The 27,942-nt window shown below is 38.8% G+C and overlaps 1 protein-coding gene across 4 annotated transcripts; it reads right to left on the reverse strand.

The window, feature by feature from the left end:
• Positions 1–1,420: 1,420 nt before the first annotated feature.
• Positions 1,421–27,514, reverse strand: ssh2a (slingshot protein phosphatase 2a). 4 transcript variants are annotated; one of them, XM_081371512.1, is made up of 16 exons: positions 27,345–27,514; positions 23,433–23,515; positions 23,269–23,312; positions 9,231–9,340; positions 8,400–8,464; positions 8,199–8,320; positions 8,044–8,109; positions 7,883–7,948; positions 7,601–7,795; positions 6,099–6,192; positions 5,802–5,930; positions 5,461–5,507; positions 5,218–5,364; positions 4,948–5,148; positions 3,599–4,469; positions 1,421–3,148 (listed from the first exon to the last, which is right to left on the reverse strand). In XM_081371512.1, the coding sequence occupies exons 5-16, from the start codon at positions 8,436–8,438 to the stop codon at positions 1,853–1,855; spliced, it is 3,273 nt and encodes a 1,090-aa protein (XP_081227638.1). In that variant the 5' UTR covers positions 8,439–8,464; positions 9,231–9,340; positions 23,269–23,312; positions 23,433–23,515; positions 27,345–27,514; the 3' UTR covers positions 1,421–1,852. The 4 variants fall into 4 exon arrangements, with proteins under 4 accessions (XP_081227638.1, XP_081227637.1, XP_081227636.1 ...); XM_081371511.1 differs by lacking the exon at positions 23,433–23,515; XM_081371510.1 differs by lacking the exons at positions 23,269–23,312; positions 23,433–23,515; positions 27,345–27,514 and adding exons at positions 15,358–15,565; positions 15,868–16,114.
• Between the last annotated feature and the right edge of the window lie 428 nt (positions 27,515–27,942).

Raw genomic sequence — 27,942 nt, forward strand, 5'->3', positions numbered from 1 at the left:
GAAATATATTGTTCACATTTGTAACTTAAAGGCATTCCGAATAAAGGGTAAGACATCTAAATGAACTGTGGTTCTAAAAACGAAGGTCTTGTGCTTGATCATACTGCAGAAAAATATGCATGTATATGTACCATGGTAAGGAGATGGTAGTACCATAGTATTCTGTAAAAACCTCTTTAGTACCGGTATGTCACTACCATACAGTCTGAATGAACAGAGTTCATTTTCTTGTAAAGTTATAAGATCCTCACATTGTGAGTCTTTTATATATATTATATATAAAGTTTTAGTATTTTATATTTTGAATTTGCTTGTTTTTTTTATTTTACTTAGCTTTATTTTTTTCAGTTTTAGTACTTAAACTTATTTAAATTAGTGGGTCATAGCAACATGTCTAATTTAAGTTTTTAATCTAATATTTATATATTATTTCAGCTTTATTTCAATTACTGAAAACAATTTTTTTAAGTTTTAGTTTTCAGTGATTAGCAAGCACTGTACATCAAGAGACTGTTAAATGTCAGATAACAATTGATTGTAGTGTGTTCGCCATCTAGGTCTGCCTAATATGTATCGTTCCTTCTAAAAATGACAGGTGAAATTTTATGGTTCAAAAATAATTTGAATTTGCTTCGTGTCATTCGCCAAGGCTTCAAACACCTTCATTCCCGCGATTATTTTGGGATTATCGGGGGAGTGTTTTAAGCATTGATGCTGTTCCCAGAATGAATCAGCAGTCTAGAGGAAGCTTTAGCTAAGTGATGAGTCAACCTCAATGAATAATATTAATCAGAGTCAGTCAGTGCAGGTACTATGACGAGAATATTTTAAATATAATAGCCACTGATCCCAGACGGAGCTAAAAATGGACTCTGGTGGAACTTCTGTTCTCTAATATGCATCAAGGGTGTGCTCATTAGCAATGCAAAAAAAAAAACATGGCCACTAAGATGTTACATGTTTTAACTGAACTTTCTGTAAAAAGAATTTAAAATACCTGAGACTGCTAAATGCAGGACATCATTACTAGTGTCCCTTAACTTGCTTGGTTTTGGTCAATTACAAACAAGAAAATGCTGAATGTTACAATAATGCTAGTGTACAGGCAACAGTCACAGCCAACCACAACACACAATGCATTACATCATGTTGCAGTACAGCTCTTCGCCACACTGTGGCGCTGTGGTTCAGACAGCAAATTGCACTGAAAGAGAGCAGGCTAATACAGTTCTCCATCCCATTTCAGATGATGATAAACAAAACAAACTACTATCAAATCAAATGATTAATAGTTTATTATTATTAATAATAATAATCATCATCATCATCACCTCTACGCAGTTTGTATATGCCAAGCCTAAAAATTTATTTTTAGGATCACTTATTGACCTGTCTACAGAATAAATGACTTGACAAAAATAATTAAAATAGTGCAGTTTTATTTTACAAGTCACAGCTAAACCACAGGATAAAAAAGTTGATCAAGTTTACCTTGATCTCAAACAGAATAATGACTCCACATGCTGTCAGACATAGTCAACTCTACCGAACAAGCCAGTGCAAAAATACTCAAATAAAAATGCTATCTAAAAAAATAAAAGAAAACCGTAAAAAAGAAAAACAAGAGAGTAAAGTGCATGTTTTAAGAAACAACCCTATTGTTTGAGTTGCTACCTGAAAGATTCTGAACACAAAACTGACACGCTCACTCACGTTCTCATTCGCACCTACAGTAGCATACCTCTTTAGCGTACAAATTTAGCTTAGACTTCACTGAACGAAACTTGAATTTGTTGCAGTCTGAGATAGTCCTTCGTGCTGATAAAAGCGGCATGTGAAAGTTCAGTAATGGTCACATGGTGTTGTACAAAACAGTGACTGTCTTTTTCTTGTCTGACGCTTTGCGCAAACGGCGAACGGGATAAGTCTTTACATGTTGTTGTCGCGTGGACATGGAATTGGTGGGCTGGACGGGGGAGTGTTCAGGGGGACTGGCTCCACCCACTTGCATTATCTGCAAACATGAGGGCGAGAGGTGGGCGGAGCCTTCATTCCTGTCCGCCTCTATCAAATGGACAGTGGAATCAGGGGTGGAAGGGCTCTGAGGTAGAACACGCTGTTTCTTATGGGCGTCATCATGGCTGTGGGTCAGTGGCAAGGAGTGAAAGGTGGATAAAGAGGAAGAAGAGGGTTGATGAAACCCTGTGTTTGCCGGATGGAAGTCCCAGTCGCTCAAGTCATTAGTAGACAGCTCTAGCCGGTCAAGTTTAGCAAGTGAGGCAGAGCGTTTCATGAGTGAGGGAGGGGTTAGACCGGCCTGTCTGATGCGGGCCTCGATTTCCATGGCTCTCTGCCACATCGCAGGTGCCTTGGGCTCCAAGCGTTGCTCCCCATCTAATGAGTTCCACTGGCCCTTAAGCGGCTGGTTCTCCTCAACTTGTCCATTGCAGGCCTCCAGTCCTCCAGCCTCGTATAAGAACGCCTGGAGCTCTCGGAGAGTCTCCTGGATCTTCTGCAAGTCCTCACTGCTGCGTGCTAGCCGGAATTGGGGCCTCAACAGGTCGTCTACATCCGTCTCCAGCTCGGTCACGCCTTCTAGCCACAACACAGAGGAAGAACCAGAGCTAGGCTCAAGAGTGGGGTTCAAAGTGATTTGGTCAGCCTCCACTGAAACACTCCCTTCAAGATACAGTGAGAAGGAAGGATCAGGGATTATACCAGAGTCCTCATCATCAAGCACTTTGGTGTCGCCTGTTTTTCCGTCTGTAGTCTTTTGGGTCTCAGTGCAGGTCGGGGCCACGGTGCCCTCTGGCTTACCGGAGAAAGACTGTAGATCAGAACAGTCCAAACATGGGGAAGGAAGAGGAGAGCGAGGAACCTCTTGACCCTGACGTAGTATAAGCTCCAACTGCTCGGTGGCCCGGCGCACAGATCCTGAGGGCCTGTCGGAGGGAGAGTGAGGAGCTGAAGAAATTTGCCCATCCACCTCCTCCAGTGTTGCAGTTTGAGGTGAGTTGCGTGCCGGTGGTGGACTGCAGGTGTGTGATATGGATTCCAGTTCAGTAACTATATGACGCACACACACATTGTTATCATGGTGAAGGGGGTGGGGCACTGCATCGCTATTGGTCTCTGAGTGGGCGTGGCACTAGGGATGAGAAGAGAGAAAATACTTTTAATCAAGAGAGCTTACCACATTAACATAAATATTACCACATCAAAGGAATGGTTCAGCCAAAAAAATTGTCATTTAAGCACCCTCAACTAACTCTCTTCCATGACTCACAAAATTGTAAGGCAGAATTGCTCAGTGTTTTGTTTTTTGTTTTCAAGAAAGGGGAATGTAGCCGTCAACCTCTAAAACTGACAGAAAATTATCAGAAAAAAACAAAAAGTCCAAAAGATCTTCCTTTCATATTGGACATTTTCCAGTTTACACCAGCAAGAGGCAGTGTTGTACTGGTATCACTTCTATATACTTCCTGTGCCTTTACTTTTATATCAATAAATGAGTCATTCCATTCATGTTTTATCATTTATCTTTCAGAATGACAAATCAGGAAGTACAATGATCTTTGAAGTGAGCGTAAACTCTTACCTCATCCGTTTCCTCACTGGGATCATCCAAGGGAGGGGTGCATCTGGATTGAGGTGGCTGCAGAGCAGGCATTTCGGAAAATGAGCGAGGGTGATTGTCCTGGGACAGGCAGAGGAACTTCTCTCTGGCACTAAAGAAGTCAATGCTATCTGTGCTAAGACGGGATGCTTCGGCATGCACAGAGTCATCCGCTGCTACCAGATCTGCAGCGTTAGGGTTGTTGTTATCATCACTGGAGTCCAGCTCGGGAATCGAAGGGGCTCCTGAGGGGCTGTCAGCCTCGGGCGTGCTTGGAGAAGGCAGATTCCCTTCATCTTTACTGACAGCCCTTTCCAGACAAAGTTCTAAGCTTTGTGACACTTGATAAGAGTCATTTTGATCGGGAGTGTCAGGGGACAACTCAACAGTATCTGTTTTTGGCTCAGGCTTTTGGTGAGACGACTGGGCGCCGAGGTCTGGAGTTGTATTGCCCTCTCTCTCCTCTGGCGAAAGAGGAGGAGCGAGAACGTGTAGAGAGGGAGGAGGGTGGCGACGAGCAACTGGCTCGCTCACCGCAAGGTTCTTACGAGAGTTCTTTGCCATATTCTGCTCAGGCACCACTGTAGCTGCTCGTTGTCTGGGGCGAGGCGGGAGGAAGGGGTCCTCGTGTGGCAGCTCACCCGATTTGATATGGGTGTTGCCTGTAACAGGCTGTGGATGGGTAAGGGACTCTAGCACAGCAATGCCTAGCATCTGCTGGATGGAAGGAGGACCGTTGTTGTTATGTGGGTCCGAGCTGTCCAGCGAGCGAGGTGCCTTGCACAGCGGCTCGTGACCCTCCGACAGATCACTATCTGAGTGGGAACGCCACAGCTTGTTATGCCTCTGTTTGCTAGAGGAATGAAAAAGCAAGAGAGAAAGAAAGACAAGAGTGTCAGACGAGCGGCTTTCATCAATGTGGAGGAAACATTAAATGTCAGGTGAATCACTGAGGGTGGTGACCTATATTTCAAACATACAATTAGCTCTGGGTGTGTGAATGGGAATACAAACACGAAAGCAAGTATGACAGCAAAAGCTGCACAACAAAAGGAATGTGGAGAGACCAGCATAATGCACATGCATTAGATCACAATGGTGACGAAACTCAATGCCATTGAGTCAAAATACAGAAGCATTTACTCAATGGAAACTCCAAACTTGGTCTCTGTTGACCTTTTTTTTATATAAGAGCAAAAGTATTACATTTAATCCTCAATGTGTATCAGAAAGACTATTCTTTGGCTCTTTTTTTAAAAGGTAAGGGCGTGTTGGATTAAATGAAATATGAATAAGCATCTGACTTCAAGCTCTGTCTGTATGGCCCATACCTGGCTAGCAGGATACCCTGGTACTCTTCCAGCTGCTTCATGAAGGATGGGTTTGGTTTGGTGACGGTGCGCCGTTCCTTCACGTGGTCAAAGGCTCTCTCCAGGTCCCAGCCGTACTCCTTCATAGCGTATGCGATCACGGTGGAGGCAGAACGACTCACTCCCATCTTACAGTGTACCAGACACTTCACCCCAGCTTTCCTGGATCGCAAAACTTTGGTGAAACACCATCGAAGAACCAGAACTTCAGAAGCCAGTTTTTCTACTTACTTGGCCTTGGAAATGAACTTGTAGGTGTCATTCCAATACTCCAAGAGGTTTGTGGCCTCCTCGTCATACACTCGGATGTTGTGATACTCGAAAAGCCCGGGGAAGAAATTATCAATCTCTCGCGTCACATTCAGGATGTAGCGAACTCTGAGGAAGTGGGGTGGTAAAATTAACAATGAATGCATACAGCCGAGCGGATGTATTCGTTTAAAAACAGTGGCCTGGAATAACAGTGTCACTTACCCACTGTTCTGGAGCTCCTCAAGGTTAGAGGCATTCCACTCTGATCCCTGGAAACATAAACAGAAATTAAACGTTATGGTTGATGGTCCTGAAGCAGGGGTGTCCAAACCTGCTCCTGGAGGGCCAACGTCCTGCAGAGATTAGCTCCAACACACCTGCATGGAAGTTTGGAAGTAGGCATGAAGACCTTGATTAGCCGGTTCAGGTGTTTAATTGAGGTTATAGCTAAACTCTGCAGGACAGTGACTCTTCAGTAGCATGATTGAACACCCCTTCCCTAATGTCTGTAGGAGATTAGTCCTTTTCATTGAGAGGTATAGACAAGTGGGCAGGAGACCAACCAGATAGACATGGTCGAAGATCTCGGTGGGGCTGTCCATCTGGCCCAGGATGACAATCATCTCATTATCGATGAACTCCTTGAACTCGCGCAGGTTGCAAACCATCTGAATCTCTAGCTCCGTCCGAATCTGAAGAAAAAAAGTTATTATCCAATACATCTGTTAACATTTTTTGACATGAACCTCAAGATCTGCTGGTATTATTTAAGACATTCAGATTTTGGTGGGTTTTACACAAGGTATCAAACCGATAAGACTTTTAAGATTGCATACAATATACACAACGGATGTTTGTACCTCTTTTGAAGTAACGTTCTCCAGGTCCTTCTGCATCATGATCTCTCTCAAACGGGTCTTAATCAGTCTCTCTGTGCGTTCTCTCTCAGTTGGCCTGTATGCATGAAACCCAGAATCATAAATCATCCAGTTTGGTCTCAATGTGAGGTGCGCCTCACCTCGTATGATTCTTTGTATGTCTGTGTGGTATTGTTCGAGTAGACCTACAAAGCCCAGAGACTTCAGAACAAAGCCTTTGTTTAAATTAAACAATTTGAAATCAAATCCCAGCTCGGTTGCAGTATGTGCAAATATTAATGGTAAATGTGCGTCATCCCTAGGCCTCTGGTGTTGGGTGCACCACGGGACAAATGTCTCTTCACTGATACCAAAACAAGGCACTGATTGGCTACCAGGAGACTGCACTGTGATCTTAATCACTACCAGTAACCTTAAAAACACTGCTATGCAATGTAGGTCAACACCCTCAGATAGTGGCTGTGCGCACAAGGGCAGTCCGAGGGGTGAAAAGCCCCTATGCAGGAAAGTTAAACATGTTTACACATGCCAGCTTGATTGACCTTTTATGAAAACTTGAAAAAAATAAGTGACAGTGTGTGGAATTATAATCCCATTATGTTCTTATTTATATCCATGCAAAGTGACCATACTAAATCTTAAACTATGGAGACAAAGACAATAACTTAGCTCTCTCAGCTAACCTAATTCAGAAGCATTCAATGGGCACCATTTCACAGGATGTCTAAAAAGAACAGATCTGCTTCACTAAAGACCTCTCAACTCTCGAGGAAAACACTATCTCTCTGGCGCAAACTCATTGTCCTCTTTCAGGGTCACAGAGTCCAAAGTATATACTAGATAGACAATTTTCACTCCCCTTCTCAAGCCACCTGTTTCCATCCATCCGCCAGGCTACCTATCCATCTAGCCCATTTTTCCGACTCTAAATCACTATCTCGGCGTGGAGCTATAAAAAGCAAGAGGCTGAAGTTGTGTATGTTATAAACACATGCACGTGTGTGTGCCTCCAACTGAGGGGAAATTCCCTACTGCAGTCCAAGCAACAACATGGATTACACCATCAGGCCGCTGTGCATCGAAGAAGTTAGAGGTCGTCTCATCGATTTGGCAATAACACGTCAATCTATTCAGGGAACACCATGCCTCCTTGTCTTACTCTGATGCAAACTTGCCCTATATGATTGAACTTTGTGAGTGTGCATGCACACGTCTCGATATTCCAAAAACAAGGATTGATTTACAACCCAAGCACTGCTATTCACACCTTTTGACTATAGAAGGACTTGAGTTTTATAAACAACATCAACTTGGCCCTAAATATGGAAAGCACAATAACAATACCCTTGTTTCATAAGGACTCTGAACCCTATTTCCACAAAACCATACACTGTCGATCAAAGGTTTGGGGTCATTAAGATTTTCTAAAAGTTTGAAATTTAAAATGACTGTTTTCTATTATAAATGTTGAAAACATTACTCACACATCGGTGAACAGCACGGGTGAGTCTGCGCGGTAGGACTGCACGTCTCGCATGGCGTTCCACTCATTGATGCAGTGCTGGTCGGAGGACACACGGCTCTGATAGTAACTGACCCAGGTCAGGAAGAGACTGCCAGGGTAGTAGTTATGACATCGGGCCACCTCGCAAACCTTATGCAGAGACTGCAAGGCTGACCTAAGAGTATGTGCAAGAGAGAAAATACATTAACCTTGCATAAAAAAAGTAAGAAATTGCAAAAAAGCTGTCTTTATAGACACTCACCACATGGCCTGCACCGAGACTGGTTTGAAGACATGGACTCGGCTAACGGTGGACACACTGAAGCCACTAATGAGAGGAAAATATCACTTTCAGTCTGAATACTCTGTAAAAGTTTTGTTTAAAAATGCAGAACTGGTTTGTGCATGCATGTTATGCCTCACCCGTCTCCATCCAAGTGTATAAGTGTATCGCTCCACAAGGGTAAAACCAGCCCAACTGTGCAAGTTCTACAGGAAACGCATCACATATTATGAGCACCACCCTCAACATTAACAAATGCAAAACGAACTTATCAGTGTGTCTGCATTATACTGACCGGTCTGAATTGCTGAAGTCCATTCCCAGCACCACATTTTCCTCTGTGTCCTGTCTACCATTGGTTGAGACGATCACCATGTACCGTGTACGCAGGGTGTAGGCGCTTTCTAACCGGACAGCCTGTGATAGACAGAATCAGAGACGATCAGCATTCTGATGCATGTGGTTTGATTAATTAGGTCTGGATGATGGTAGTTACCAGGCGGATGGTGTCCTCTGGGCGCAGCAGGGTGAACATGGTCTGTAAATGCAGCTGAAGGTCACCTGTGAAGGAACCAATAACAACCATAAACCTCCCAGATAATAGTGTTGTGACATTTGCATGCTTCAGTGAAAATTACCCAGAGGCCAATTTCACTTCATCCCATACAAGACACGTTCCTTGTCTGGCTAGTGTGTGATTACGCTTGGGTTTGTAAATCATAAATAGAAATATTAAAATATTAAACCAGATGGAGAGTTAAAAACAAGTATGATTGATAGAAGTTGCAAAGAGAGGGCACAAAAACTTTCTGAACCCTTAGAGTTGTCATGAAACAGAAACTGCGATCATCTAAAACATTTTAATAGGAAACTGTGCTTATTTTTTTTTCTTTAAAATAAATACAACTTAATTTGATATTTTGTTATCTTATGCAATAAAATTCATTCAATTGATGTTTGAAGACAAATAAAGATGAATAAAGTCTGTCGTACACTGTATTATACAATGACTGACGGTCCCTAGGGTCCGTTCATAATGCATTCCTGTAAGCTAATGGGTCTCATAATGAAATCAATGCGGTCTGTCTGCAAGCACAGCAGTATGTCTATCAACATACATGCAAATACATGCACACAGAGTGACAAAATCCTTCATCTCAAGGTCAGTCTCATGCATTGCCACATGGAAGAGTTCAATGTACAAGAGTTCAAAACTGAAAACACGAGAGACAGATTCCATAGCATATGTTCATATGTTAAGCTGCGTCTGACAGCCAGGGAGAATAGCACAAACTGCGTCAAGAGATCCTTTCGTGAGGTTTCATACCTGTGTGTTTGTTCCGCCGCTGAGTGATGCAGGGTGATGAAGAAGAGGAGCCATTTCCCCGAGGGAGGAAGAGAGCGGCACCTTTGACGGTTAGGAAGTTCTCGCTGATACTGATGACAAGAACAGTGACAGAGAGAGAAAGCAGAGACTTTACAATATATTGTATATTGATTATTTAATATATAATTATACATATACTAAAATAGAAAAGGCTAGTTAAATAGTCATCATAGTATGTCTAGATACATTTTAAATGTCACAGACATTTGATTTCTGGAAGTAACTGTCACTGCCACAGTGACGCAAAAGCACACAGCAAATTGATATAACACTACAGGATGACCAAGCATTCACATCTGCGTTTGAGCACTTGCGCTATCAGTACATTAAGAGGCTCAATCTCAGACCTCAAAGTGGCATTGTAAAATATGTGAAGGGGCTCATGCAGCAGCGGCTCAGTTACAGAGCTGGGAGACGTCTGACCCGAAACAGCAGTCATTACGAAGCACCACCTTCATCTCGACACTTACAGTGACTAGTGGTCTCGCTCATAAACCGCTGTTCCTGTATTACATGCCAAAAGCTTTGGACTTTGCACGTCTGTCTCTGAAAAGCATCCTCGGAGTAACTTCTGAGGAATCTGGGTATTTCTGCGGAAACACCAGTCCTCTGTCTCAGCGTTTTGAGGGAGGAAGGATTGCAGAATTGAGGGAACGCAAGAATCCCGGGGCAGTCACTCCCCAGATAAAAACAAAGGAAAAAAAAAAAAACCCATCAGCCCCAGCTGAGCTCATTTCCCACATCCCAGTCACCTCTGACCCAGCTGTTTCCTCCACTCTCTAGTCTCAGTTCGATCTCATGGTCTCTCAATTTAACAGCCGACCCAAGGGTCCAAAGTTAACACTCGCTAAGCACCAAATACAAACCGAAAATGTTTTAAAAAGTTTATTAAGAGGTTGAACTAGAACAAAACACGTTTAAACCAAAAATATAGAAAATTGACTAAACCCTGACTATCAGAAGTTTATCTAGGATGCCTGAAGTGTTTTCTCCTAAATGTTATCTTAAATAAAACCACCAAAATAAAAGAAATATTGGACAAAACAACGTGCCTTCATGTTTTTGTGACAGGCGCAGTTTTAAAGACAGTTATTTTAATCTGTAAAATTTCACAATATTACTGTTTAACTGTATTTTTGATCAAATAAGCCTTGGTGAGCAAAATAGACTTTTTAAATCTGCAAAAAAAACATTTATTTACCCAACATTTTAATTAAAAATAACAAATACAGTTTCATAGCCAGAAAGAAATATTTATAGCCAGTATATGAGGCACACTCACCTTTGGAAGGTGTGATCAAATGTTAATTTTGTTATTTTTTTTAGCTGCTTTAAACTGCTTTATGCTTTATACTTTTATAGGAAGCAGGAGCAAGACAGTGACAAAGCTAGGCAGAAAATTAGAGTATAGTGCAAACAGTCTCTTTTCTTGCACTTTGCACATCTATCAGCATATGAGGGGATATGAGCTGCAGGCTGATACAGGGTCGTGGCTAATTTTACACACCTAAAAATAAACAGCAGAGTGAATGAATGCTGATGGACTTTTACAGTGTTGGTAGCTACTGTATATCATCTCACGTAACCAAACATGACAGCTGGAAGAGCGCTTGGGACAAAACTTTGTAATTTTGTTCAAGACAGCAGAAACTATGCAGACTGCAAAGAACATCAAGGTCTGATAAGATTATTGACTGTCCTGCAGTTTGCACGTATTCAACCCAACATAGTTAAACTATCATTCTACATGAGCAGCTGAGATATATATACACACATAGTATATGCATATACACATGAAATGGCATTTAAAATAGTTTGAGATGGAGTATAACATTTACCATAAGTACTTGACATGAACTACTCATATACTGATCATGATTAGTGCAAAATGAAGTCTACTAAAGGCACCGTGGGTGCAGACACCACTTCAGTGATGTATCAAGAATATGACCCGGGACACTGTGCCGGGCTGTTTTTTGCAGCACAAGTATCCGTGTTCAGAGAGTGGAGAGAGCACCATGTGATGCAATTTCCACCCACTGGCATTTCACTGAGGCAGACATGTAAGGGCATACACACATATACACACGAGAGAAAAAAAGAAGAGAATCCAGATAGGTCAGACAGAGGAAATAGACGACCTGCCTGCGCTCGTCTACACACAGCAGCATAGGGAGAGAGAAAGAGAAGAGGGTGGGAGGGTCATCTTTTGGCATGAGGCACTGGACAGTAGTTGCTAGGGCACAGACACAATCATCACTATGTAAGGGGTCGTTGAGAGCCATGCAACAAGCTGAAAGATGCCTGACCCCCACCTGTCCCTGGCCATATTAGTCACTCTCCCACAAGGGAAGGGATAAATATAGGTCCGGGCTGAAGGCCTTATGAGTTCAGGCCTGATAAAGATTCAGAGTGAGAGAAGTAGATGGAATTTTGTCACCTTCTGAAATACAAATTAGCCTCCTTGCCACTAATACAGCCAGGTTTGGAAAACTCAAATAAAGACAAACACTTGATCAAAACTTTGACAGTACAGGCCTAGTTTTTAAAATTTAACGAGACGGCAAGGAACTATTCAAGTTCACAGTCCTGCTTTCTAATTGGTCCACATGGGTGACCAGTTGAAGTCATGATGACTATTCTGAACCACTCTTTTCACTATGAAATAGATCAAATTAAAACATAATCTAACATATTAAAATTTTTAAATTTTGAACAATATGCTTTACCTAAGCGTTCAGGCACTTTCCACGAAAAAGAGTTCAAAATAAGATTAGGTTGGTAGAAATTAAGTCAATTTTTTTTTTTTTTTTTTAACAAGGTGTGAAAGGAGTTGCTTAGAAAGTGTTATTTATTTGTACACCTTAGTAGCTCAAATTAAATAATGAACCTGTTCATTATTTTATACGACCCTATAATCCGGTTATAAAATGTTTTGGTAATTGAAAAAGCTGAAATAAAATAAAATAAAAATTAGATGAAAAACTTCAAAAACATTAGATGAAAAATGTTGCACTAGCACTTAACTGAAACAAATAAGCTAACATTTCTACACACATATACATATATATATATATATATATATATATATATATATATATATATATATATATATATATATATATAATGGATAAATTATAAAAGCAAAATGAAATGACTAAACTTAAATTAAATGAAAACAAAGCATAAAAATAAAAGATAAATTTAAAAAATTAATAAATATAAAAATAATATAAACAACAGTAAAATTACACTGGTCTGAATCCAGTTTTGTGTGTTTTCATATATCTTTCTATTTTCTACCCATAAACAGTGCTAGATTGAGACAACAGAAGTGTATACAACTAGCTGCTTAAAAGTCAGATATCATAGTACAGCATAGTTCTCGCTCCCAAAGTACTTGGGAATATGGGAGAATCTTGAGAATGATCTCTGGGTTTTGCTGTTTGTTTCAAAACCATAGCCAAACCAACTACTGTATGTCCCGTAATTCAACAGAAGAACAAACTACATCAGATTTCCTTATGACGATACCAACCCTTAAGCGCATCAAGTGCATACTTGACTTGGAAACACGTGCTTCTCTACGTCATTGACTGTTTGAAGTAAAGGAATACAGCAATCCTGTTTCTCACTGCAAATTTCAACACACAGCTCAACTTCCTTCCAGTATATCTCACACCTGTAATTTCCCAGTCAGGTTAATCATTAAAGCTCACTGACAAACACAGGCCTAATCTTAGCTCTGTTTGCTTTGGCAGTGAATGAAGAGTAATGGAGGTTTTTATATAGCTTACATATTATCATGGAAATTCCCATCAGGTATCACCTGCTCTATCTGACGGATTAAAAATTTGGATTACGGTTCACTGAAATTACCCATATCTACTATTGGTTTACAAGATAAAAGAACTCTACCCCAGTGATCAAGTCTTTCCTATTAACACAGTATAAATAACATCAGTACTGATTCCTCTGCATAAGGAGATAAAAACAAATTATGCTGTAACGCTATTGACAAATGTCAGATGACTGCTTAGTCAGTCTAAAAACAGAGCCATACATCTCTCCTCTATGCCCAGTCGACTGGAGTTTAGGCCTGACTCAAAAGATTTCACAGTCTGGTGGGGTGTAGCAAATTGGATTTAGTACATGCTGTTTATTTTGAGGTTTCAAGCTGTCTGGGGTCTTGGACATATGCAAAATCTGTGGTCGAAACATGTTACCTGTCAGTGTAAAACAGCAAACACAAACAACATGCAAAAATTAGAGAACCTCATTCAAATCAAATTCAAGTTTTGACGTAAGAGCTCAGTTTAGCTTCAGTTAGGTTTGTTATGAGATCCACCATCAGGTTTTCATAATCAATGCTGGCATCTTGCCAAAGCCAAAGCAATAAAAAGTCTAACTGAGTGGAGAGTCAAAAAACACCAAAAGCTGCCTACCATGTGTGCCAACCATTAAAAGATTGCCTCACTTTTTATCTCTAGAAATGTAGACTTGGTTACTTTATGAATCTTGGTGGACTGGATTGCTATCTGATGGGGTACGCACATCACATTTACACTTGGCCACAGACCTGTAAACAGATACCAGTCATATCTCAAATACCCCCACAATATGCAAATTTAACCAAGTTCACATTTTTGATGATGCTAATGCTGGACAGCAACATTTTGCAGAACTGAAGTCAAATCTTTTGTATGTGTCTCAAACCACTTCCTGAATCGCATTGTCATCAGTCTCAACTCAAATCCAACTTGGAGGACATTTAAAGATCACAAGGCTGTAAAAACACAAACTGAGAAACTTTGCGTCCCCTCACAAAAATGTTTGTGTTCTTTGCGAGGGAACGCAAAACATTTCTGAGAGAATGCAAAAGCATTGTCAAATCATTTCCCCTCCCATTTAATTTTTTATTCTTCAGGTCCCTTTTAGGGGCTCTGAAATTTTGCACTGCAATTACACTACCGTTCAAATGTTTGTGGTCAGAAACTGTTTTTTTTTATGTTTTTTTTTAAGAAATAAATGTGTGTCTAACAAGGATGGCATTGAAATTGTGACAGTAAAGACATTTGTTACAAATAATTTCTATTCCAAATGTTTCTTTTGAACTTTCTATCCATAATTCTGAGAAAAACTACGGTTTCCACAAAATTATAAAGCAGCACAACTGTTTTCAACAGTGATAATAATAATAAATGTTTCTTAAGCAGCAATTCAGCATATTTGAATGATTTCTGAAGGATCATGTGACACTGGAGACTGGAGTAATGATGCTGAAAATTCAGCTTTGCATCACAGGAAGAAATTACATTTTAAAATATATTAAAACAGTTAAATTGTAATGATATATCTGTTTTACTATATTTTTGATCAAATAAAATGCAGCCTTGGTGAGCATAATTTACTTTTTGTAAAGAAATCAAGAATTTTGAAAAATCTGACTGATAACAGAATACTTCCTAAATTGTAACATTGAAACAAACATTTTCTGTAAAGTTGCTTTGAAACAATATATATTGTGAAAGCGCTTTTCAAATTGACTTGAACTGAGTTGACGAAAACTTTTGAACGGTAGCCTATATATTTTGCATATGAATTATACAAACATAAAAAAAAGATATATTACCTACTACATCTAAAACATGCCATTACATAGTGCGTTGTTACTAGACACACCATTAAAATAAGTCCATGACTTTATATGGCTATGGTAAAAAAGTTGAGGCACGGTTATTGTACGACTCATCCATGAGTTAATCCCGTCGACTGGTTAGTGAATCACCTCTCTCTCTCCTGTCATCTTCCACAACACACAACTAAAGTTACGTCAAAGGCTTGTGAAACATCCACTTCTGCTAACTGATGTGACGAGAAGTATTTCGCAGTGTATTTACCGTCACTAATTGCAACCGTGTGAAAGTTATATTCTTGAATATCAGAGTCAGTACAGTAATAAAACAAATCGCACCAATAATTTATATAGTATAAACACTTAAGAATCTATGGCGACTTACTATGCTTATAAATGTGGAGCATAACAGTTGAGCATTAGCCTACTTACAGCTGGTTGATCTGGTTTTGAGAAGCGACCGCGTTGTCGGAGAAGTACGGCATTATTTTCGCCCCGCAGCAGGAGCAGAATCCCCGGGCAGAGGAGCTCGAGCTCTCCGTGATCGCCACACTCTCCAGGGTCATGACGGAGGACCGGAGAGCCGGATATCCTCAGATAGACCCCTCTTCAGCCATCATACTACCCAAGTACTAAAAACCTACCAAAAATAAATAAATCGGGTGCTTTGTCCAGTCTGCTAAAATAGTTTTAAAATGATCCGTCCATAAGGCCTTAAAAGGACACCAACGTGGCCTTAAAATAACGTAATGGTTTATAAAAATAAAAATACAAATAAAATACAAAACAGTCCCCAGAAGTTAACCGTTTCGTTTAAACCCAGTAAACACTGCCCATAAACAAGCGTAAAACTACAAATGAGAACGTATAAAGCTACAAAAACAAAGTCTACATGTACATTTGCTTTGGCATGAGCCGGCGACGGCGAGCCGCTTCACTCACACTCAAACTCCGTGTGTAAGAACTGCGGTGCGGCGCACTAATGCTTGAACAGAAGAGAGGAGGAGCTGCTGACATGTGCTTCAGGAAGGGTCCACTGCAGGACTCCACAGACGGCCGACACTTCAGACACCCGCGCAAGGACACGGAACCGCGCAGCGCGGGAATACGACCTCAGCTGCGAAATCACGAGCCTGGAGTGCACTTCAGTGCATCCTTCACACCAGACAGTTGTTTTCCATGAGCAGTCAAGTAGCTCTATGAATAGCTGAGGTTTAAAAGGACATAGGGACAGGGGGAAATAAAAACATTTAGCAAGCCAGGTTTAAACTGCCAACGAGCTGCAAGTGTGTTTATGGGTGAATCTGACAACATGTCAAGGTCATATTTCATTTTTCACATTTCTTTTTTGCATAAAGCCTTTTTTTAAAAACATTTATTTGAGTCTGTCTGGGGTCTTGGACATATGCAAAATCTGTGGTCGAAACATGTTACCCATCAGTGTAAAACAGCAAACCCAAACAACATTGAAATCAAATTCAAGTTTTGACGTAAGAGCTTAGTTAAGCTTCAGTTAGGTTTGTTATGAGATCCACCATCAGTTCATAATCAATGCTGGCATCTTGCCAAAGCCAAAGCAATAAAAAGTCTAACTGAGTGGAGAGTCCAAAAACACCAAAAGCTGCCTACCATGTGTGCCAACCATCAAAATATTTGCCTCAATTTCTATCTCTAGAAATTTACACTTGGTTACTTTATGAATCTTGGTGGACTGGATTGCTATCTGATGGGGTACGCACATCACATTTACACTTGGTCACACATCTGTAAAGCCTTTATTGTTTTGATTTGAGATATTCCTATAATTAAATTATATATTCAAATAATAGATTTTTCTAAATTACAGTGTGGTGGCACATGTTTAATTGTCATTTCGCGAGTTCACAATTACATAGAGTAAAGGTTATGCATATTTGGCTTGCTGTCCGAGGGGAGAGCTCCGAGGGTCCCAATTCCAGAATGCCCCGCACTCCCAGAGCATCCCAGGTTGGGATGGGAATAGTAAGAAATGAGGAGATGGGGTGGTAGAGGGATGCTGGAAAACTGTCATGGAACAGACGCAAGTCTACTGTATATAACCCTCTTATCTCGCCAATTGATTTGATTAACTGAATGTGCTCCTCTCGTGTTAGTTAGGTTAGTTATCTGAACGTGCTCCTCCTGAACTTTGTTAATAAAACATTATAATGTAAAAAAAAAAAAAAAAAAAAAAAAAAACTAACTCGCCTTCATCATTTGAATTTGTAAAAAAAAAAAAAAAAAAAAGAGGAACGCTTCAGTTCACAGGTTTGTGAGATTCACCCAACGTTCCTTTAAGGCCTTGAGAAATGTTGTAATCAAAGGCCTTGGTCAATTGAGGTCTGAGTGATAAAGTTCTCAGAGAGTAGAGAGACAATATGGTTTCACACAGGTGAACATACTCAGTCTCTACTTTATTTAGGCCATGGCCTGTCTTATGTAAGTGAACACATAAAACCCAACAATGCCTTTGTTGTCATACAAAGTGGAAAAGGTACATGAATAGCAGGCCTTGAAACAAAAATCATATAAGAATCTCAACAGATACTTTAGGTTTGATTCTGAAGTCACAATATAGTTTGTTGGAGGACCACAGACATTCAGAACATCACTGTTATGTAAATCCAAGTGAATGACTTGGCCTGCCACCAATATTTACTGACAGGAACTAAATACTTCAAATACATCAGTAATCACATTTCAAAATTGATAAAAGCTTACTTCCCGATTCATTAGAAGGGAAGGTTTATTCTTTGCAAACCGCATATTTGGCCCGTCACAAGATTCAGTCTATTTTTTCTGTGTTCTTGTCAAAGGCGATGACTTGACCCAGACCATTGGGAAAATCAATCTTGTTTAAAAAGGCACAACACGACAAACACTGTAAATCTCTCATCCAAATATCCGAGTGAGTTTTACATACTGTCATTCTTTGATTCAAGGATATTTTTCATCTTTGGAGACTTAAAAGCAAGGTAAGGTGTAAACTAAACACACACCACTGCGATTTCAAAGATGTCGTCTCAATAAAAGCCTTATACGACTTAACGTCATCAAGACATTTGCATGACGGCTTGAGAGAGGAACCTGGGTAGTTTGACACAGAAAAGTAACAGACAAGATGTCTGGGTTTGACAGATAGACATCAGTCAATGCAGAGAAAGACTTCAGATCAACAAAATCGGACCTAGTCGATTGTTCACTTAAACCCATTAAGACTGCTTGTTTAGAGCTTGCTATTCTACATGTCTGAGTGAATTTTATGTAAACCGACTTAAATCTAAATCTAAGACAGAACTGGCACACACGTGAATACATGACGTAGGTTCTACGTGCTTAAGGTTGATGGGATCAACACACCCATCTCCTTGCGTGAAAATACATCACATTCCGCGTTGCAATGCATTTGTTCTCGTGACAGTATAACATCTGAAGCCTTTTCACAAACATCTCCAGGCTGTTAACGCAGTCAGGGTTGAGTAAGCAGTGTTTATATCAGAGTTTTCCCATTTGACTCCCTTGGCTGGTAATTTGAGATGTTGCTGTTGTCATGTCGTGTTTACAAAATTTTGAGTCCCGTGTTGTGCAACGGCTGCCGTCTTGCATGCAATGTCCTGGAAAAGGTCACTAGTGCTTCCTAGATAATGGATGCTCCCTTGATTACCCCCATTCCATGACCGCGGTGTTCTTAAGAGCCAGCTGTTTCCTATACTTGGAGCTGGGAACGTGTCTGATACCAATTCTTTACTACACTATTAAAAAATGGTCAGCCACATGGGAAATCCTGTGGGCGGTATGACCAAAATCTTATATTGCGGCATGAGTCATTTTATTACGGTGACAGGAAGTCACAATTCAGTTGTTGTTGTTGCTGGAAATTCAACCCAGATTCTTAGATTCTTCACAAATGAAAAAATAAATAATCTATTTTTTTTTATGATATATTAAATGATATGATATAAATATATAAGTGTGTGTGTGTGTGTGTGTGTGTGTGTGTGTGTGTGTGTGTGTGTGTGTGTGTGTGTGCAAAAACAGCTTCACATTGTGTAACACAAGTTAAAAACAAAACACAAAAATGCTAAATGTCTTTACTGTAACTTTTGATCAATTGAATGCGTTGAATAAAAGTGTTAATTTTTTTCCAAAAAAGACTTTTGACTATTATTATTATAAATGTACATCTCAAAAAGTCTAAACATTAATACATTTAAAATATCACTGGGTGAGATGTGTTCAAACAAAGCCACCATAAATAAATATAGGCCAATAAATGCACACCTGTGACTAAACATCTATTGAATTCAAAATGTGCAGAGTTTTGATGAGTTTGAGTTTTTTGAGGATCCAAAAACTGGCTCTTGGTCCTATCCTGATCCCACATCCCACTCACTTTCGCTGTTCTCTCTCCAACTGTACTATCTGAACAAAAATGGCAAAATAAAATCTGTTATATAAATAAAGAATAAATAAATGACTCCCATTATAAACAAAGCTATCTACTATGAAAGCACTCATTTGCAATGATATACCATGTTATATAGTGTAGCAGAAGCACCGGTTGACGCATGATTACACGTGACCTTGTAAATAAACTAGGTGAAATGAGAGAAACTCAGGCATGAATAAACTTGCTCTGCCCAGCCCAGTGACAAACGGTCAGCCAACCAAATTCATATACACATACTCATAAACATATATTTGGAAGTGGTCCAGAAAAACCTGTTCGGCCACACTGCTGTGACACCTTAATATCTCTGAAATTTTCTATTTTTCTAATCTGTTTCCTGGTGCCTGTATCTCCTGCTCTCTCTCTTAACCACCCCCTTCTCCAGCCCCAAGACTAATTTGAGTAGCTGGAATGAGGCCGGTGCACAAAGCAAATGTATTGCAGGCCTGCTAAGATCGAATAGTTCCATAAAAAAACACAATAACTGCACTGCAGGCCTGCTATGACTTAATAGTCCAATAAAAAGAACAATAAATGCAAACGCTGATGATGACACTAACACTCTTGCTAATACACACAATTCAGACATACAGATTCTGAAACCTCTTTAGCAGCTACAACTTTTGTATTTTAATACATTTGATTTGTTTTAACCATGTTTTTATTCATCAACCACATCCTTCTCTGACCACATTGGGTTTTACAAGCACCGAGTCCATTTTAAAATTCCTCCAAGATACACACCACATGTTGTAGTGACTGTGAGTCATTTTAGTTTCAAAAGTGATAGGCCTAACCATTTCTGAGATGTAAAATTATAACAAGTCATTGACAAAAGTCCATGTTGTTGTTTTTGTTTAAAGAAATTAATACTTTTATTCAACAACAATGCATTAAACTGATCAAAAGTTACAGTGAAGACATGTACTGTAGCAGCACAATTGTTTTCAACATTAATAATAATAATAAGAGATCTTTCCTGAGCACCAAATCAGCAGAATGATTTCTGACGGATCACGTCACACGTTTGCCATCACATATCTTTTAAGATACAAAACAGTTGTTTTAAATTGGAATAATATTTCATAACATTACAGTTTTTACTGTATTTTTGATCAAATAAATGTTATCTTAGAGAGCATAAGATACTTTTTTTATTAAATATCTTACCAACGAACCCCAAACTTTTGAAAGGTAGCATGGCAGCAACACTGCTAAATTAAAAAGCATTTATTTTTGTGTTCCACAGTGTACTGGAGATTCCCTCCTCATCCGTTGAAATCGTACATTATCATGCACAGCAAGATATATTTAATTCAGGCCAAATGTTATGTCATCGAGGGTCAGGTTGTTGCACGGTGCCAGTGGGAAAAGGCAAATGAAAACACACACACAGCGCTCAGAGATATGAGAATAACGCAAGGAAATGACATCATAGTCATCATAGGATTACCTAACATGCCGTGTAATTGAGGACATGTGTGGCCCGGCATTGAAAGTGCCAAGTTTTGGGGTCCTTTTCAAGCTTGACCTGGGGGTTCTAGTTTTTGTCTTGGATACTACACAAACAAAAGTCTGATGTCATGTAAGACCCTCCCAGACGATTCCAACTGGTGGTGGGAAGCCAAACAGCGTTGCATAACTAAGATTGAATAGTTATCATGCACCAGGATACTTATGATTCAAATTAGACTGGAGTCTGAATCCTGTCCAGACCTTCTAATGAAAGCCCTACGCTGTCAACCATGTCCTCCACAAGTTTGTACTGTCCTATAGGCAGGCTCAGGCAGAACCTTTAATAAACCTTTAATATACTATTATTCATTTAATATTTTATTATATATATATTTTAAATGATGTAATATATTTTGATGGACGAAAGAAGAGATATGATTATTCATAATTAAATAACAAGTCTGGCATCAGTGCAAAAACAGCTTCACAGTATGTAATACCGTCAAAAGCAAAACAAAAAAAGTCTAAGCATGAATTATTTACAAATATGACTGCATGAGTTATGTTCAATCAAAATATTTATAAATATAAGATGAATAATGCACACCTATGACTAAAAGTCAGTTAAATTCTAAAGGCACAATTTTTTGACATTTTCCCCATTTCCCAATCACTAATTTTGGAGGAAATGTATATACAGTGCAATGCATAAGTGAATACACCCATGCTAAAGTTGACTAAAAAGAGGAATAAAAAATCATATTTTGGAAATTGAACTTAATGCCTTAATTTAAAAAATTAGGAAAAATCCAACCTTTAAGGACACCAATTTTCTTTGTGAATGAATAATGTATTGTAAATAAATAAATGTTCTTCCTTAAAATACATGGTGCATAAGTGAGTACACCCCTATGTTAAATTCCCATAGAGGCAGGCAGATTTTTATTTTTAAGTATTTTTTTTTTTTTTAATTTTAGGATACTATGCATCCTGATAAAGTTCCCTTGGCCTTTGGAATTAAAATAGCCCCACATCATTACATAGCCTTCACCATACCTAGAGATTGGCATGGAGTACTTTCTATAAGATCATCTCTCAATGCAAATCAAACTAGCTTTTAGGCTAACTGAAATAAAATCATGCCAATCTCTAGGTATGGTGAAGGCTATGTGATGATGTGGGGCTATTTTAATTCCAAAGGCCAAGGGAACTTTATCAGGATGCATAGTACCCTAAAAAATATTTTTTTTAAATACTTAAAAATAAAAATCTGCCTGCCTCTATGGAAATTTAACATAGGGGTGTACTCACTTATGCACCATGTATTTTAAGGAAGAACATTTATTTATTTACGATACATTATTCATTCACAAAGAAAATTGGTGTCCTTAAAGGTTGGATTTTTCCTAATTTTTTAAATTAAGGCATTAAGTTCAATTTCCAAAATATGATTTTTTATTCCTCTTTTTAGTCAAATTTAGCATGGGTGTATTCACTTATGCATTGCACTGTATATATATATATATATATAATGTTTAATATTATAAATATTATATAATATTATAGTTAAATATAATAAAATGTACTTCTACAAGTTTATTAGCTTATAGTATCATTATTATTTATATAAAATATTTAAATAATAATTTATTTAAAACATCGAAATAATCAAAATAAAAACGCAAGTGGTAGGGAACGTGCAGAAGTTTTTTGAATGATTCTGCAAAAAATAAATTGCGTGCGAGCCTATGTATAGGTTCTCATGTGAAGTCCGATTTAGCACAAACCACAATGGGGATGTTGTAAACAAGAGATGGATACAAAAGAAAGAAGTCTGATGTCACTTACATACGTGTGTACTCTAAAATACACAAATATTGCTGACCTCAGATCCAGCAAACTGATAATCATGCAAATATTTTACTGGCAAATACTGTAGTGTACTGGATTGCATAATCACATACATAAGGTAGTCAAAATTCAGGTCACCATCTTCCTGCTTTCACTCAAATAATAGTTAACTATATAATTTCAAATTTTCAGTTCCTTCCTTAGACACAGATATTTATTGTTACATCATCTGAAATCACAGATCGGCCTCCACTATGACTTTAGTTCAATTTCTTCACTAGTCCTATTATTAAGCCGAAACAGGCAGATCAAACAATGCAGTTACCCATTCTGAACATGACCCAACCAAACATTATAATAAAAACTCAGGTTTGAATATTGGTCATGCACCGTTCAGAATACTCCCCCTGGTGGAGATAATGCATAAGATGGATCGAAACTAAAGTGAATGTTTTCCTCAAAAACAAAATGATGGTCCAGTCAAGTGTGGCTATATATGAGAGATAAATGTGGATTTTAGCATGCTGGTGGATGAACAGATGAGGTTAAATGCAGGCCTGTGGACGTACCTTCTGGGCTGAGAGCGCCGGTCATCGTCAGCACTGCCTGCCTCCTATTGTAAGAGAATGAGAGAAAAAGAGATACAATGGTCAGACCTGGAGTACACTCAAGCAGATTACAGTGGTCCAGCATGAAATCCAACCCACTCAACTTACAGTAATTGTACTCCTACCTGAACCTCTATCTGCAACGATTGGCTGATACGGCGCTAATTTTTCCCATCAAAGTTTAGCATTAGCCAGCAGTGACAGGAAACTACAGAAATTACATACAAATTATATTACCCAGTGTTAGAAATATACTGCTTCTCCACTTTTTGATAGATTTTGTATGCTTTTTCCTATAATAATAATAATAATAATTCATAATTATTTTCAAGTTTAGCAAAAACAAACCGTGAACTGCCGCATGAAAAGTCACCAAGTTCCTATGATATGACTACTAGAAAATAATGTAAAAAAATATATTAATAATAGTCATTAATATTCAATTAATATTACTTTTCAGATCATATCAATCACAACAAGCTCCATACACTTAGCTACCAGCGGAGCTAACTGGTAGATTAGACTCTTGCCGTATCCGGTTGGCAAAACAGTAAAAACGGCATTCTTGCAAAGGAAGGATTCGAGCGCCGTCTTCTGTTCCTCTTTTAGATAAAAAGCCAAGTCTAACTCGTTCATTGTAGCGGCCAAAGCCGTTTCAAACAACTGGTGTTCATCCATAGCCATCTTGCAATGTTTACCAATGACTTTGACGTCACAGCGCTGTCGTCATCTGTTTAGCTCGCCTCTGGCCTGCCTATATTAGATAACCCAATGTGATTGGTGCAGCTCGAATACAAGGGCATATTTAATGAGCATCATTACCCGACGCCAGAGTAACTGGCTGAGCAAATTCAACTTGTGCTCTCGCGAGAACTCTGGATTTCCAGGGTACACCAATGCTGCATTTATTTCAACAAAAATTCAGTAAAAACAGGAATACTGTGAAATATTACAAGTTTTCTTTTTTAACATATTTTAAAATCTTTATAGTTAACATGGTGTGAGAGGGCCTTTAAACTTTATTCAGAATTATGTACTACCATACTTGTACTATTTTTCACTATGCAGTATATGTAGGCTACACTGTGCAAAAAATGAATTTATCGTGAGGCTTGACAATAAACAAAATATTTGAGGTTAATTAAATGTTATTTTTAAAACAGCACATTATTCATATAATTTTTGTAGTATGCAGGATGTTTCCTAAACAATATCAACCACAATTTGAACATCATTTGATTATTTGATCAGACTGCCAAAAGTTTAATATATTTTAAAATGTAATTTATTCCTGTGATGTAAAGCTGAATTTCAGGATCATTACTTCAGTCTTCAGTGTCACATGATCACTGTGTTGATTTGCTGCTCAAGTAACATTTCTTATTATTATCAAGGTTGATAACAGTTGTGCTGCTTAATATTTTTGAGGAAACCATGATACATTTTTCCCCCAGTATTCTTTGATTAATAGAAAATTCAAAAGAACAGCAATTATTTGAAATATAAATCTTAATCATGATACATGGCTTAACTGTCACTTTTGATCAATTTAATGCATACTTGCTTAATAAAAGTATTAATTTCTTAAAAAAAATAAAAATAATTACTGACCACAAACTTTTGAACAGTAGTGTAGATGAACTTAATTGTGAATACAATCAGGGCCATTATAAAGATGAGGATAGGCACTCAACACACATCATTACCCAGCAAAATAGAGGGGAATGTTTATTCAAAACACCTTCTCCATCTGCAGTCTCATTAAGAAAGATAATCTTTTGTCTACTATAATGACGCGTCAAGCCTGCTTATCAAGCGGCTCGCACATCCCCGTCTTCCAGTGATTGATATCTTGCTAAACTAAACCTTCTCACTCACTCACACACACACACACACTCAAGTAGACGTGTGATTACTGCAAAGCTTCAGGCTTCCTCTGCCAACAACGGCCTAGGCTATGTTTAATCCATGCTGCCTGTTTCAGTAATCCCAATCCCAGAGCACTTTCTCTCTGGGATCAGGCAGCCAAACCATGCTGCATATGGACGTCACAACCCAGTGCTTCTTAACAACACTGTTTATGGTACATAAGAAGTAGTCAGGCACAATTCAGATTACAATAACCATATGCTAAATGCAAAAATATGCTTCACCAGCAAACAACAGTGTCATACGCTGCACTGCAGGGCCGTGGACTAAGGTGTCTGTGAGTATATTGTAAGAATACTGCTTTAGTAATATGAGAATGTACAACAATGTAACTCTTCACTTCCAATTTATTTCAATACATTTGAGAAAGTGGCTAATTTGCTTATCCAATACCAGCTCTCAGCAAGCAAAGTTTGCATGCGGACATGTATCACAACTGGCGTCAAGCATGGCGTACTAATAAGGCTCGGTGGGATAAGTTCACTGAGGACTTTGTCTGGAAAACCTTGAGGCATCTCACAAGATGACTCACATGGATGCCTCAATGGGGTCACATGACGTACAGCTGGTAATGGGGGGGGGGGGGGCTTGAATAATAAGTCAAACCAATCTTGACTTATTTTTTGATCAGACTGCCTTTTTTAAATGAAGCTTTTATTTGAGATAATAACCAGATAGCACTCACTAAATTGAATGTGCAACTTATAATAAATATGGTCAAGTAACATGAAAGTAGCCAAAGCAAACTAATATTTTAAGTGTTTATTGTTGCATCTTATATTGTTTCAAATATGTACTATGTGAAGAAAAATATATATAATGTGCAGTATATACTGCGTAGTAACCAGTTTTAAAAAAAATCTGATTCTCTCATATTTAAATACTCATTCCAATTGAAAATGAAAAGGATGGATTGGGGTACAGGAACAGATTTCAGAGTTTAAATATTGGAATTTCATGGTGAGAGTCATACTGTCACTGAAAATTATTTCTTGTGGACCGTAAGACACGACAAAATCATGACGTGAGCTTTACAGAACTAACCCACTTTTCATGGACCATCACCCCCTTGCCATCAACAAACGCATTCATCTCAAGTAAAGCTGTGTTGTCCAGATCTCATAATAGTGGCTAGACATATGGGCATATATGTTCAGAATAGCATACAACTATACTACGCTTAATATTTCTGCAGTGTACAATGTGAATACATATACACAAATAATTACAGCCACAGTTTTACCATCTCTTTCTTTGACACTTTATTTAGCATTTTTTTAAACGTGCATTAAAGCACATTAAAGAGAGAGTTGTCAACAGGCACAAGTAAAAGATGAGACAATCTATGGTCAGTCTGTGCAACACAGGCAAACATTACAGATGTATGAGATAAGCCTGCTGAAACACAAATCATGCACTGATGGTAATAGTGAATTTGAGAAAACATTCAGAGAAACTGGAAAGTGGTGTGAACACACAGGGCTGTGCTACTTTATCAAATTGCAACAGTTGTTGAGACAAATAGCCTAGTCACTGCACTACTGTATCAGGCCAAAGCTTCCACAAATTCGCAGATTCTAACCAGTATTTGTGACACCTATCCTAGATATAGTTTTAACACAGTAACATAAAAATGTTTGTGTGTGTCCTTTCGCCATATTTCAAGGTATAACTAAGACATTTCCTCCAAAAACAGAATTTATAGTATTGATCTGTCTATATAAATTGAATGCAACAGAATGACAGGGTAACGTTACTACATAGATTGTAACTGTACACGTACTACAGATCAGCAGCTAGCAACTAACGTTAGCTCAACTAGCTCACAAAACTATAATAATAAAAAATACCGCTTTGCTCACTAATAGTTGACCAACCCTAATGGAGTGTTGTTTTAGTGATTTTAAAATAACATTCAAAAATCAAACATGAAACTACGAACGCTTGTACAGAACAAAGCGTGACCGGCTAGTTGCATGTCTACCACTGATAAGCTCAGTATAGTTCTACGCATGCGCAGTGAACACTCAAACTGCCGCTACAGCTCGGACATGGATAAAATCATTTAATAAGTAGAAAAAAACTAGTGAAATAGATGAGAAACTCACCGACACGCACGGACTGGAGGTTGTACTAGGGGTTGGCGACCGTTGAACGATGACCAGCGCCATTAAGGTCCAGGAACACAAGATGTAAAAGAAGGTAACGGCGAAACTCACATCATTTGGTGCCGTCGCACATAGGAAGATGTGCAACGTCTTTGAGCTCGCTCAGTTCTGTTCGCTCTGCGCATGCGCGATGCGTTCCAGCTGTCAAACCACTAACAGTACTAAACAGTAACTTAAAGGAGAACTCCGGTCAATTTTAACATTAAGCTAATTTTTTTGTACATTTGGAGTGCTGTCAATACAGAGAACAACGACAAAAATCGGTGTTGCCTACACCGAGTTATTCTATTTTTAAAATTTGCACCCTGTTGACTTCAATGGGGCAAGTACTAAACCTGCTTTTAGCCTCTTAACATCCTTGATGTGTCATTACAAGTGCACAGAAAATGTGAGTGATTCCTTCTGAGTGAACACGAGTGAATCTGACTGCAGTAGATGTGAAAGATATGGATAAAAAATATGTTATTTAAGCCAGCGCAAATATCTGTGTTTACATCCTGTTTTTCGGTTGAAGTCCAAAGTAGTCGATTGCCGAGTT

The sequence above is a fragment of the Scardinius erythrophthalmus genome (assembly GCF_964197995.2).
Source record: "Scardinius erythrophthalmus genome assembly, chromosome: 7".
In the NCBI taxonomy this organism is placed as follows: Eukaryota; Metazoa; Chordata; class Actinopteri; order Cypriniformes; family Leuciscidae; genus Scardinius; species Scardinius erythrophthalmus.